Source organism: Juglans microcarpa x Juglans regia, chromosome 6D (genome assembly GCF_004785595.1).
Source record: "Juglans microcarpa x Juglans regia isolate MS1-56 chromosome 6D, Jm3101_v1.0, whole genome shotgun sequence".
NCBI lineage: Eukaryota > Viridiplantae > Streptophyta > Magnoliopsida > Fagales > Juglandaceae > Juglans > Juglans microcarpa x Juglans regia.
This window is the reverse complement of record NC_054604.1, coordinates 30,038,556-30,052,082: the sequence shown is the minus strand read 5'-3', so window position 1 is coordinate 30,052,082 and position 13,527 is coordinate 30,038,556. Positions and strand designations below refer to the sequence as shown.

Here is a 13,527-nt window from a genome sequence, read left to right as displayed (position 1 = left end):
ACAGAAAAGAAACAATTAATACTTTACAAGATTAAATACTTTCAAGATTTAAATGTGATATTGGCCCAAGGTTCTAATATACTAAAAGAGTGCAGTGCAATCAGTTAGTCATTTTTACATTGGTTAGTAAAATTTAAAATAAAATAAAATAAAAACATGATTGCAAAGAGGAATGGGATTGGATACATATCAATACCTAGCATCTTACCTTTATGGTAAAAGCTCTCAAAGCCATTCATAAGCACATCAACCTCTACACAGTTGGAGAACTAGGGATTCAGGGAAGCACAAAAATTAATAATCAGCTCAGAGGTATGGTAGAGAATCACTTACAATTAACCATAACCACAAAGATACTGTACCAACAACGTGATACTGAAACCAACCAACTTTATTTCAGTCCATGTTCACATTCACATATAAACAAAAATTTAATATTAACACACGAAAACAAACCTATCCCAGATCAATGTCTGATCATAAATCCCAACACTGGATCAAGTGGTTAAGAACTTAAATCCGAATTAAATAGATTGTTTAGCAGTAGCCATCTTCTTCAGTAAAATTAAACTGAATACATAATCTATAATAGCTTTTTTTTTTTTTTTTTTATAAGTACATAATCTACAATAGCATTGATCTCCCAGCTATCATTTTTCCATGATGCATGATCCCACGGGCAAGATTTTACTAAATATGAAATAAAAAATAATGGAAATCAATCAACCCACGTGAAGTAAAAAACTTTTCTCGAAATAAAACTTCTATTTGCAAGGATGACATGCCATTAACTTGATTTGCAAGAAAAATTTAAAAATTTAGATCTAACAATCAAATCTTGCCACGAGAATGTTTGGATGGTTTGTCCTTCCCACTGACTTGCCAGTAGAAGTGGTAGTAAGTCTGTTTAGTTTGATAAACATGGATTTGTGTATGACTCAGCCTTTAAGTACCATGGGGGTTCGGCCACCTTAGTTACCAAAACAACTCCAACCCAATCCGCAACAGCTCGTAAAAAAACCGTAACCTCCATAATCCAAAGTTATGTGTTTCGGGGAAGACTTTCCATTCCCAAGTCCGGCCCTTCCAGCCCCTTGAAATGGGCATTATAAATTTCCATTCTTTCGTATAATTCTTTACCCATCATGTATAAACATGAATCAAGCAATTAAGTTAAGCAAATATAAAATTACCTTAATTTTGCTAAGGGTACCGACCCTCGGGGCCTAGCTCCTAGCCACAGAGAGCTCTACGAAATTTCTTCCCCGGCGTATAAAGAGTTAGGTCTGCTAATGGCGAGGGTTGGTGGCGGTGACACAAGGCCGAATAGAATGTTGTGGCCCTGTGTTTACGAAAGCGTCGAGTGCACTGTGGAGGCAGGAGAACGGGAGAGTGACGACTAACTAGCCGTGGAGAGAGTGTTTTTTTTTTTTAAGTTTTTTTCTCGAGTGAACGATGTCGTTTTCAGTGTACCTTTGAACTCTTTTGCTTCACCTTCAGTGAATGCACCCCCTAATAGGGGTGGGCAGCGGGGCCCCGCCCCGCCTCCGTTAGGCGAGGGGGATCACCCCGCCCGTCAAATGCGGGCGGCGGGGCCACCTGCCCGCATCTAGGGCAACATCCGAGGGCGTCGTTTCATGCCTGGGTTTAAAATTTCCAGACTTAAAGTAAAAACTGAAACCCAGCCCCCCCCTTTCTCGCCTCTTAGTCTCGAAAATTCCCGATTTCTTCTTCTCCCTCCCAGCCTCGCTCACTCTCAGTCGCTCTCGCCTCTCTCTCTCTCTGAGTTACTTCTCGCAGCCGCCGCCCGGTCCGTCTATCTGCATCACCATCCCCGTCGCAAGACTCGGACTCGCACCCGGTTCCTCTCTCTTCATCTCGGAAGGTAAGAAACCCAAATTCGACACTTTAATTTTTTTGTGAATTACATATTTAATAGAGATTGGAGGAAGAATGGGGTTTATCAGAGATGGAGGATGAGATTTTGTGAATTGTGTGCTGTGGAGTTTAGATTGTGCATGTGGTTTGAACTTTGAAATTTTGAATGACTCTCGTGACCCGTGAATTGTGTGCTGTCACTGCTGTGAATTGTTTTTTTTTTTTTGTTTGCATTATATAATGTGTATAAATCACTGAATTTCAATATTATTGTGTCTAATTAATTCAGATTGGAGCCCTAAATTAATTTAAGGCTCCAATCCGAAACCCTAAATTAATTTAGGGGTTTCAAAGATAAATTAATTTAGGGGTTTCAAAGATAAATTAATTTAGGGATTTAATCTTTAAAATTGCTATGCACTAGGGGTTTAAAAAATTAATTTAGTGGTTTAAAAACAGAATTTCATGTTCCCTACCAAATTGAACAAAAAAAAAAAAAAAAGAATGCACTAGGGTATTTCGAAATTCAATATAATGAATTAAGATGAAATATATATATATATATATGAAATTATGAATGTCAAGTGGTACTTTTTTTTATTCTACTTTTTTTTTTATGTTCATTATAATTTATATAGTTGCTATGCTTATAGTCTTTCAAGTTATAAATAAATATATATATATATATATATATATATATATTATGAATGTCAAATTCATTTGAACACAAAAGAGAATTTGCATAAACATGTCGTTTTAGTAAAAAGAAAGCATTTAGGGTGACAAGACAAAGCCCTCAACAAATTTGGAATATTCATACTAACACAATAATTATGGTGCATACCCATTATCGATATGGACATCCATCCTTTTGTAAAGCGACCATAATCATTATTATCCATTCATATCAACATCTCATCCCTTGTTTTGAGTTGATTTCTAGACGTTTCATTTTTATTGTCTTGTATTTAATTTCTTTATTTAATTTAATATGCTCGGATGTGATCATTTTTCTTAATATGTTGGTTCAAATTTGTCTGTTTTGAGTTCGGGAAAATAATTAAAATAGTACAATAAAAAATAACTAAAACCACTACAAGTCTTTTTATAACTTGAATAATTCATGTGTCTTTTTAATGCCTAAAATTTATGACTTTAAATTTTTTACAATTGTTTGATGAATTATATGGTCTAATTTTTTATTCTACTTTTTTTTTATGTTCATTATATATTTGTTATGTTTTCTATAATTTCAGATTTGTTGTTTGCTTGAGTTCATGGATATGCCAGCAGATTCTAGTGCAAGCTCTCATTTCCAGGCCGAGGGCACCCCTACTCCTACCCCTACACCTACACCTACACCTACCCCTCTTACTCAAACCCCTACCCCTAGCCCTACGGCACCTTGCCCCGCCCCCAAGCCCAGCAAGAAACCTGCTTCAATAGTTTGGAATCATTTCACCAAACTAGAGGGTGGTGACTCAAGTAACCCCCAAGCCAAGTGTAACTATTGTGGGAAAATTTATGGATGTCACTATAGGAAACATGGCACCTCACAATTAAAGGTGCACTTAGAAGAGCAATGCAAAAAAAGTTCAATATTAAGATCATTACAAGACAAAAGCCAATCTAGACTAGAAATTGGACTTCAAAAAATGGCATATGTGACTAGTGGGGGTGCAACTTTGAGGGGGTATACTAAGTATGATCCCGATGAGTGTAGAAGACACCTAGCTCGTATGGTCATAATGGACGAGCTACCTTTTCAAATTGTTGATGGGAAAGGGTTCCAAGCGTATTCTCGCTACTTGGAACCAATGTTTAATATTCCTTCTCGCCACACGGTGGCAAATGATGTAAAAAAAGATTATTACATTGAAAAGGAGAAGTTGAGGGATCAATTGGCAGATCAATTTGTTTGTCTCACCACTGACACTTAGACATCGATCCAAAATTTTAATTATATGTCTTTGACTGTGCATTTTATTGATTGTCATTGGACATTGCAAAAGAAAATTATAAAATTTTGTAAAATCACCGATCATAAGGGTGAGACAATTGGAAAGGCCTTGGAGGCCGCAATAAATGAGTGGGGGTTAACCCGAGTGGTTACAGTCACAGTCAATAATGCCTCGTCTAACGATGTTGCATTGGGACATCTAAAGACCTATCTTAGAGAGGCAAATAAGACACTCATGGGTGGTGAGTGTCTGCATGTGAGATATGCGGCACATATTCTGAATCTAATTGTAACTGATGGTTTGAGGGATCTTCATGACTCGATTGCTCGGGTTAGAACTGTTGTGAGATGGGTGAGATCTTCTCCTTCAAGGTTGGACAAATTCAAGGTTGCTGCGAGATCTGCGGGCCTAACATCTAAGAGGGGCATTTGTACTGATATGCCTACACGATGGAACTCAACATTTCTGATGTTGGAGGCGGCCCAAGAATATAAGCTGGCATTTACATTATTGGGTGACAAATACATCCAATATGTTAAATATTTTGATAATCACGGGGGATTGGGGAAACCCGTAGAGGATGATTGGGAAATTGTAACTAATTTTGTAGAGTTTTTGAGGCTTTTTTACGATGTCACCACGAGGCTATCTGGAATTTTGTACCCTACATCCAATATTGTATGTCAGCAAATATGTAGGGTAAAAGAAGAATTAGATGACATGGTCGCGGGTGGTCACATTAGGATGCGGGAGATGTTATTGATTATGAGGACAAAATACGACAAGTATTGAGGAGATTTAACGAAGGCAAATATTTTGTTATATGTAGCTGTCGTCTTTGACCTGAGGTATAAGTTGGATGGCATGATATTTGGATTGGGCCTTGCGTACGAGCAAGTATGGGCAGAGCTTATTGCAGCAAAGGTTCGGGAAACTCTTACTAGATTATTTGATGAGTTTTCCACCCTGCGGGGTGGTAATATTGCGGCACCTACACTACCCTCTCAGCCTTAGGCTCACAGTTTCCTGAAGTCGAGGTTAGGAAAAGAAGTAGATTGGAGTGAGGTGAGAGGTATGAGCAGACCCCCTTTCTCCCGAGTTCTGTAGAGGCTCAGCCAGAGATAGACAGATACTTAGCAGTAGAGATTCTACCATTTTCACGAGATTTCGATATATTAAGTTGGTAGAAGGTGAATGCCGTGAAGTATCCCATCCTTGGAGAGATAGCCCGCACACTTTTGGCCATCCCTGTTAGCACAGTAGCCTCAGAGTCGGCCTTTAGCACGGGAGGACGTGTATTAGATTCATTTCGGAATTCATTAGCTCCTGTCACTGTGGAGGCTTTGATTTGCACGCAGAATTGGATCAAGGGAACTCCAATTTATGTTCCGGATGTTCTTGAGTATGAGAAGGCTGACGTCGAGGAGGATGGTGATGATCAGTCTGGATCTGGTATTTATTTTAATTTCATTTTCTAATTTCTTATTTTAATTTATTTATTTTCATTTAATTTGTATTCATTAATTTGATTTCAAATTTAATACTTATAGTGATACATGAGACGACATCTACGGCTACCTCCGATGCAGTATGACTTTGTATTGGACCCACCATTATCATGGTTTGCACAATTTCTTCCATAATTATTTTTTGCATTTAAAATTTTGTTTCATCTTTATAACTTTTTAATTCTAATTTGTTTTATTTTTAACTTATTAATATTTCAGGTTTTATAACTTATTGACTTTTATGATCTTGATTTTCAGTCTCACAGCAATCGACATAACTCACCACTCAGTGAACTCACCGCTACGGCTCTACCCCAAAATCAAATTGATCAAATTGAAAAATTATGATTTTGTTAATTTATAATTAATTGTAATGTTGCTACAATAGTTAATTGTACAATTTGTAATATTTATTTCTTTTAGAGGAGTTTGTAATAGTGTAATAGTTTATTAGTTCTCTTAATTTGTATAATTGTAAACAAATATTTTAGCATAGTGCCTTACTGCCTTAGTGATGATTACTACTTAATTAGTTAATAACTTAATAGTTCAATCTATGATTCTATATATATATATTCCTATTCTTAAATCTATATACTTTTTAATCTAAATAATGGGCTCAAATGGCCCAAAAATGAATTCTGGGCCCAAAGTGGCCTAAAAACTGATTTTAGGCCATTTAGGGCCTAGAAAAATGTACTGGGCCAAAGGCCCAGTATGGGGTGCGGACGGGGGACCCCGCCTCTTCATGCGGGGGCGGGGTCCGGGGAGAAATTCCCCACCCCCGCATATGCGGGGGCGGGGGGCGGGGGAGGGGTGGCCCCGCCCCGTAAAGGGCGGGTATCACCCCTACCCCCTAACAACCGTGAAATTATTTATTCAATTCAATATTTTTTCAACTTTCTATTAAAAATTTAGGAGATTTCTTAAAATAATTCTCATCCAATCTCATCTCATCTCAATCTTATTTCTTTTTCAAACATCATTCAAATACAAATATCATTATAATTTTTTCAAAATTTAAAATAAAAAATAAAAAATAATTCAACTTTTTCAAATCTAAAAATAAATTATATTATAACAATATTTTAAATTTATAATATTTTTTATTCAAGTTTTTTCTCTCACTTTCCAGAACATAAAAAATATTTAACTCAAATTATTTTACTAATATTCACAAACCATTTTACTATTATTCACAAAATTCTCATCTCATTTCATTTCTCTTAAACTCATTTCAACTTATTTTATACATTCAAACACATTTAATCTATTTACATTCAAGCACATTTCAATGGAACTTACAAAACAATACTATTAACAGATCAACTCAAATCATCTGATATCACCTCAATATCCAAATAGGTTCGTTTGGATAGTGATATGAGATGAGATTAGTTTTAGATGAGTTGAACAAAATATCATTAGAATATTATTTTTTAATATTATTATTGTTTTAAGATTTCAAAAAATTAAATTTTTTATTATATTTTGTGTGAGAATTTGAGAAAATTATAATGTTGAGATATGAGATGAGAATAGATCGTTTCTCTATCCAAACAAGCTTTTTTCCTATCCCGTTTGGATAATGAGATTGTTTCATCTCATTTCATCTAATCTCATCTCATCCTATCTCAATATTAAAATACCACTCAAATAAAAATAATTTTCAATTTCAAATATTAAATTTTTCACCTATTAATTACCTAATCATTATAATTTTTTCAAATTTCAAACGCAAAATACAATTAATTTTTTCAAATATCAAAATAAAAATAATATTAAAAATTTATTCTAATAATATTTTATTCAATTTTTTATCTCTTGTTTTTTAAAATCTTATAAAACATCGTAATTCAAATAATTTTATTATTATTTATAAGTTTTTTACAAATTTCTCATTTCGTCTCGTCTCAACATCGAAGTGAGTTTTGAATTGATTCGAAACATCACACTTCACTTGTAAAGAATTCCCCAATTTTCAACTAATGGTTTGAGTTGGTTTTAAAATTTAAATGATAATTTTTATGGTTAATAATAACGTTGCTTATTGTATGCCAATAATCCCGATGATGGATCAAAATTAAATCTGAATTGGCATTTTCATGAAAATAGTTTTTTATCCACGTGGATGAGTTCGGTTCGATTCAATTTTGAACGTACTAGTACTAGTAAACCGAATCGAGACAAGTTAGTTTTGGAATTGTGAGAATCGGAACCGACCGTTTCACAAAGGAATTGGTACTTTTGGTTTTCTTAAAGCCTCATTTTCAAAAAATATCTCTTCCTATTTTATTTTATTTAATTATTATAAGTTTCCAAACTTTTAATACAAAATAAATAAATAATTTTAAATTTTAAAATTTTAAAATAAAAATAATATTAAAAAATATATTTTAATAATGCTTTATTCAACTTTTTAATTTTAATCTCAATTCATTTCATCTCATCTGTAAAAATAAATGAGACGTTGTCGTTTTTTGTTGAGTCACGCTCCAGGCCGAATAGGTTATTTTTCACACCGGCCAATAAGCAAATACCACGTAGACATTCCAAAAAGAGAGAAGTTGCAGCCGCATACACCCCATCACTACCTTTCATTCTTTCTCTCCCTCCCCCCGATCTACGCTCAACGCCGACAGAAGGAATTTGAAAATAATCAGAAACTTGTTTGGAAGGTTCAACTTCAAATTACAAGAAATATACAGAGCTAATACACAAAAGATTATTATCCATCTCCAATCACCCATTTGCCATATCAGAGAGAGAGAGAGAGAGATTTGTTGCTGGACAAAAATTCAGCTTTATCAATTTATAGACAGCATGTTCACAAAACTACAATAACTGGATATATTAAATTATTAATGACAGGGGGCTCTTTAAAGAATGAGAGAGAACCATCAACAAACACAACTCAGGAAGGAAAGACAAATAAATAAATATGGTTTCTATAATATCTGGAACTTCACTAAACAGAAAATTTTTTTTAACCTTTCAAACAGAAGACGATTTTTTTGGGGCTTCCTTCCGTTGGCATCGAGTGCAAATGGGGGAGGGAGAGGGAGAGGGAGAGATGGGGTGTATGCGGCTGAAATTTCTCTCTTTTTGGAATGCCTACGTGGCATTTGCTTATTGGTCGGTGTGAAAAATAGTTGCACACCCATCCGGCCTGAAGGTTTTTCCTATTTTTGTTTGGTTCGATTTTGCATGGGTGACTTGGTTTTGAACTTTTTTATTGATTGATTGGTTTTTCTGTCGTAAATAAATACATTTTTTAGCCTAAATATAAGTTTCAGAGTGCAAAACTTTATTTTAGATCAAAATATCATGCATATAACTAGATAAATGCTAAAAACAATCAGCCAAATACACTAATTAGTTGAGTTAAAACATGCATATGATAATACCTAAAAAACCTATTAAAAATGCATATAACAACATCTTTAAGGACTAAAAGCCTAAAACATGCATATAAGTTATAGCCAAATTGCATGAATATATCATCTAATTAATAAGATCTGTATAATGTGCTAATATGCGCTATATACTACATATGATAGATTCGATAAATATTATGTCGTATGTACTAAGTCACAACAACACACATATAAGGATGAATAATAATATGTTAATAACTTAATATTAATATTCATATATAAGAGTAAGTTTCTATTAAAACAGAATAAGTAATAAAATTAAAATTTCATGCCATAATTATTAATTTTATAATATGTATAACATATAGCATATAATATATACAATATAAAAAATTAAGATATATATATATATATATAATATATAATTCTATTTGGTTCGGTTCAATTTGATCTCCAAAACATGAAAATAAAGACAGAACCGGTTTTCATGAATTTTTAGTCCAAGAAACTGATATCGACTAAACCGGTCATCGAACCAATCGGTTCTTATATTATTATTTCAACCATAGGATGCTCTTGGAGCGCTTCCTCCTATCCTTTTAAGGTGGGAAGCATAGTGTCAGTCATCCTGGTGTAGGCAATGCCACTACAAATGGAACAGATACCAGATTGAGGGATCTATGAGTCGTCATAAATCACAATCATCCAAGGAACTATTTTCACAGATAGAAATACTAGTGTAATAATAAATGGTTTGGTTATCAAAATGAGATGAAACTCATCTATATAATCATTAAACTTTTTTAAATTTTCACACAAAATATAATAAATACTTCAATTTTTCAAAATCTTAAAAACAAAAATAATATTAAAAAATAATATTTTAACAATATTTTATTCAACTTTCAACTTTTATCTAATCTCATCAGTGTAACAAGACCTCATAATTCACATGCAACCACAATATTTTTCTATGACGAGGAATCCGACCATGCAAACACAGCCTGTCTTCACTTTATTAAACTCCATATGCGTATAATGTATCCCATCATGGTAATTTTATTTCGAAAGCTAACTAGTTCAGAGTTAGTTCATTTTGTTGTTGGACCTTTTCTTAGACAGGCTTTTTCATTGGAGGGAGAGGAGGAGCAGAAGCAGAGTCCGCGACCATAGCAGCAAAAATTGTAAAAGGGTAAGTTCATAACAGGATAAAAATCGCGAATTATAGCTATTACCTTAGAGCAGCCACTAAAGCCATTAATCTTCCTCCCAAAGAGTAGTATTAATTGATTAATTGGCCACATCACTGCAAAATGTGAACCATGCTTACACACACTTCTGGAAAATTCATTTCTTCTGGGTAAAAATCTAAATCAGGTACCTCATAACATCATTCAACTAGATTTTACAAGGGGTCGAGGGCATCGGACAAATCGCATTCATAAAGCCACATAGAACCATGCCAAGTTTGCATAGAACCATTGGCTGAACGGTTGTATGGGATAAACCATTCAGCTCTATTATGCTTAAAGCATAGAGGTGGACAAATAACAGAGATGCTAAAGCCGGTAGCTTTTATTAGGGTTATGACTAAGAATAATAAGGTACTGTTCCATGCCCCAAAACGATATAAGCACCAAACTGAAAACATCTACACTAACTTTAGTACATAAAGTTATTCGGCAAACTAGAGAAAGAAAATACAAAAGAAAGCAATTGGACAATAGATCTTATCGTCGAAAACCAATCTTAGGAGTTGAATAATTTAGGGCCAAGAAAACAACACAATTTAACCCATCAGGCCACAACCTGACCACATAGCCACTTGCGGATCTGCAACAAGAAAAATATAAACTTTGTTAAATTGCAGTCTCACCGTGCACGGTTATCATTCTAACTCTATAAGACGTGATCACTGCAGATCAAAAAAGAAGAATATAGGTACTGCAGAAAGTCTCGGATGAGATGCTCGCATTTTAATGACCATGTGTAATAACTTAAGTGAAGAAAATACTCATCATTGGTAATGATCCACAGTAAAAATAGTTGACTACCAATAAAAAAAACAAATGCATTAATGTAAGTATGTCTATGTATGCATTTATGTAAGGCAAGTAAACATATCCACAGTCTAAACCGGAAATACCTCTGGAAGCTTTTTACGGAATACAACATCCAACCGTGCATCAAGGGTGTTCTCAAAGACAATCTTCCCATCTCGAGAAGCTAACACTACACCTCCAGAGCTGAACAACAATAAAAGTGGTCAGAAGGCTTTTCCATAAACATATATTGTATAATAAAGAGAAAGAGATTGTTTGAGACATGAGATGTTTTTCCTGATATATATTGGGAACATAATATGTTAGCAAGTCAATTTCAATAACTTGGTGCAACTCAGCTGGACACTTTACAAAGCCCCAAACATCCTACATGAAGAATAATTGACAAAAAAAGAATAACAAATTGAATCATGCAACTTTTAGTGTATCAATGAAAATGCAAAACTTACCAGGAAGAAACATGTGAATTATGATGGCTAGGAGCGGGTGGAAGAAAGATCTTGTTGTCGACTATGATCTCAGGTGCATGAACATTTGCTTTCTCAGAGTATTCCTGCACTGCAGAATCCAGTACAGACTGCACCAAGTGAAGATCATTTTCGCGACAACGCAGTAAGACAGCAGGCTCTTTTAGCCTGAGCAAACTCTGCAACACAGAATCATTCTCTTAGCAGCAAGATCAGTAATCCCAGCTACTGCTTATAGCTAATCTCCTGGCAAAATTTTCTCAAACTCGTAGCGATTATAACTCTTTTCAGCATCCATTGAAGATAATATGGATTCAATTCTCTTGTAGCATAAACAGCCACAATCCATTTAAGAATAGATACAAAACCATCACCAAATATGATTCTGAAAACTCAAGCGACCATCACAGATGATAGTAATTCCAGTTTATGCTTTTCAACAGTTCTTGGAGTTGATAGGGGAAGTGTTTAATCTACTTGCACAACTAATTATTCCTCAAAGATAGGGAAAGAGTTTATATGCATATAGTTTTTTTTTTTTATTGGCACCGGGTTCCCAAGAACAAAGTCTTGACTAATCCCAACGGTGCATAGGCCCTCGACAAGGAGTCCACAAGTGCATATCGCATAATTCAAGGGGAAGTTCCCCCAGTTCGATGGCCCCTAGAAATTGTTTGCACCCAAGAGGACTCAAACTGTAGCCCTGGAGGAAGCATACCACCAAGACCAAGGCCTTTACCACTTGAGCCAACCCCTAGGGGTTTATATGCATATACTAAATGTATTGTCTGATAATCTATTTCTCTAGTCAGGAAAAAATCTAATTTACTCTAACCTATTTAGAGACAAAAAGTACCCAAGAACCGTGAAAAAACTTAAAGGATTTATACATGTTAATGCAAGTAGATAGAAATGGTATGCAGGACACAAATTCAGGATGTTGGGTTTGCTGACCTGAACAATCAGATCTTTCAGAAGCCTTTTATATACATGGTGGTCATGGCTCACGTTCAAAAGCTCCTCTGATGCCGCCTCTTTCATGGAATTAACTACATCATCTTGAGCCTGAAGAACCTTTATCCGAGAAGCGTTAAGCTGCATTGAGTACTCGCTGAAACACACCAACATAACAACTAATTACCAACTAACAGCACTCCTATCTCGATAATTTTCTTTCAAAAAAGAACTAATTTCCAAAAGCTTTTTTCCAGAAAAGTCCAATTCCTATAATTGTGGCAAAAAAAAAAAAACCTCGTTAAAAATGGCATTCCCAACCACTTGTTACATTCATAACAAAGCCAAACAGAACCACATTAATACCGCTAACCCAACTAACAGCACTCCTATCTCGATAATTTTGTTTCAAAAAAGAACTAATTTACACAAGCCTTTTTTCCAGCAAAATCCAATTCCTATAATTGTGGCAGTTGAAATTCGAGTTAAAACCTATCCTGACAACAAAAGGAGAGGAAATAAAGTGGTTGCACGAATGAAATGAGAAGTCAAAAACGAATTCCAAAAAATTACATCTTCTTTCGAACTTCAACTTGCTTCTCTTTCCGCTCATACTCTTGCCTGATCTTTTTCTTTTCTGCCTCAACAAGTTGCAACTTCTCGATATTGAATTCCTGCCACCAAGAAGAAACGATCACTTACAAAATCCGTTCTAGAGTACATACATATACGTTAAAAAATACAGTATGTAAGAAACAAAGTGAGGCTGAAATCCAATAAAATTCAAAATATTGGGATTGAAAAACCCGAAGGCAGTGGAAATAGAGAGAATTTGGGCGTACTTCTTCGGCGGAGACAGAGATCTCGTTGGCCTTCTCCTCGGCTTCCTGGAGGATGAACCTGACCATCTGCTGGATCTGCTTGGACACATCGGCGTCGTTCATTTTCGCTGGTATCGGAAATCTGAATCGAAGAGGAAGATTGGAGAGTGTTTTGGGAGCGGTGTTTGGGGAGCTTCCTCGATCTTGATTGGGGGACTACACGACGAGAGAACCGTGCCTCATATATATAGACACGCATACACGTCGGTTCGTCTGGCGTAAAATAAAACATTCTCGGTATTTTTTTATTTGTAAAAACGACACTCCCTATTATACAATGGCACGTATTAATTAATGAGTAATGACAGAGCTACTACACTTTTATCACTACTTTACTATTTTAATATATTTATTTATTTTTTATTTTTTTAAGTATTTTTTAATATCTTTAATATTAAATTTTTTATTTTAAAAATATACAATTTTACTAATAGTCAT

General features: G+C 34.8%; 1 protein-coding gene across 1 annotated transcript; it reads right to left on the bottom strand.

Moving 5' to 3' along the window:
* Nucleotides 1-10,279: 10,279 nt before the first annotated feature.
* On the bottom strand, nucleotides 10,280-13,309 carry LOC121268884 (V-type proton ATPase subunit E-like). Its single transcript, XM_041173150.1, has 6 exons — nucleotides 13,051-13,309; nucleotides 12,782-12,882; nucleotides 12,209-12,365; nucleotides 11,237-11,433; nucleotides 10,871-10,970; nucleotides 10,280-10,557 (listed from the first exon to the last, which is right to left on the bottom strand). The coding sequence occupies exons 1-6, from the start codon at nucleotides 13,150-13,152 to the stop codon at nucleotides 10,522-10,524; spliced, it is 693 nt and encodes a 230-aa protein (XP_041029084.1). The 5' UTR covers nucleotides 13,153-13,309; the 3' UTR covers nucleotides 10,280-10,521.
* Nucleotides 13,310-13,527: the final 218 nt, after the last annotated feature.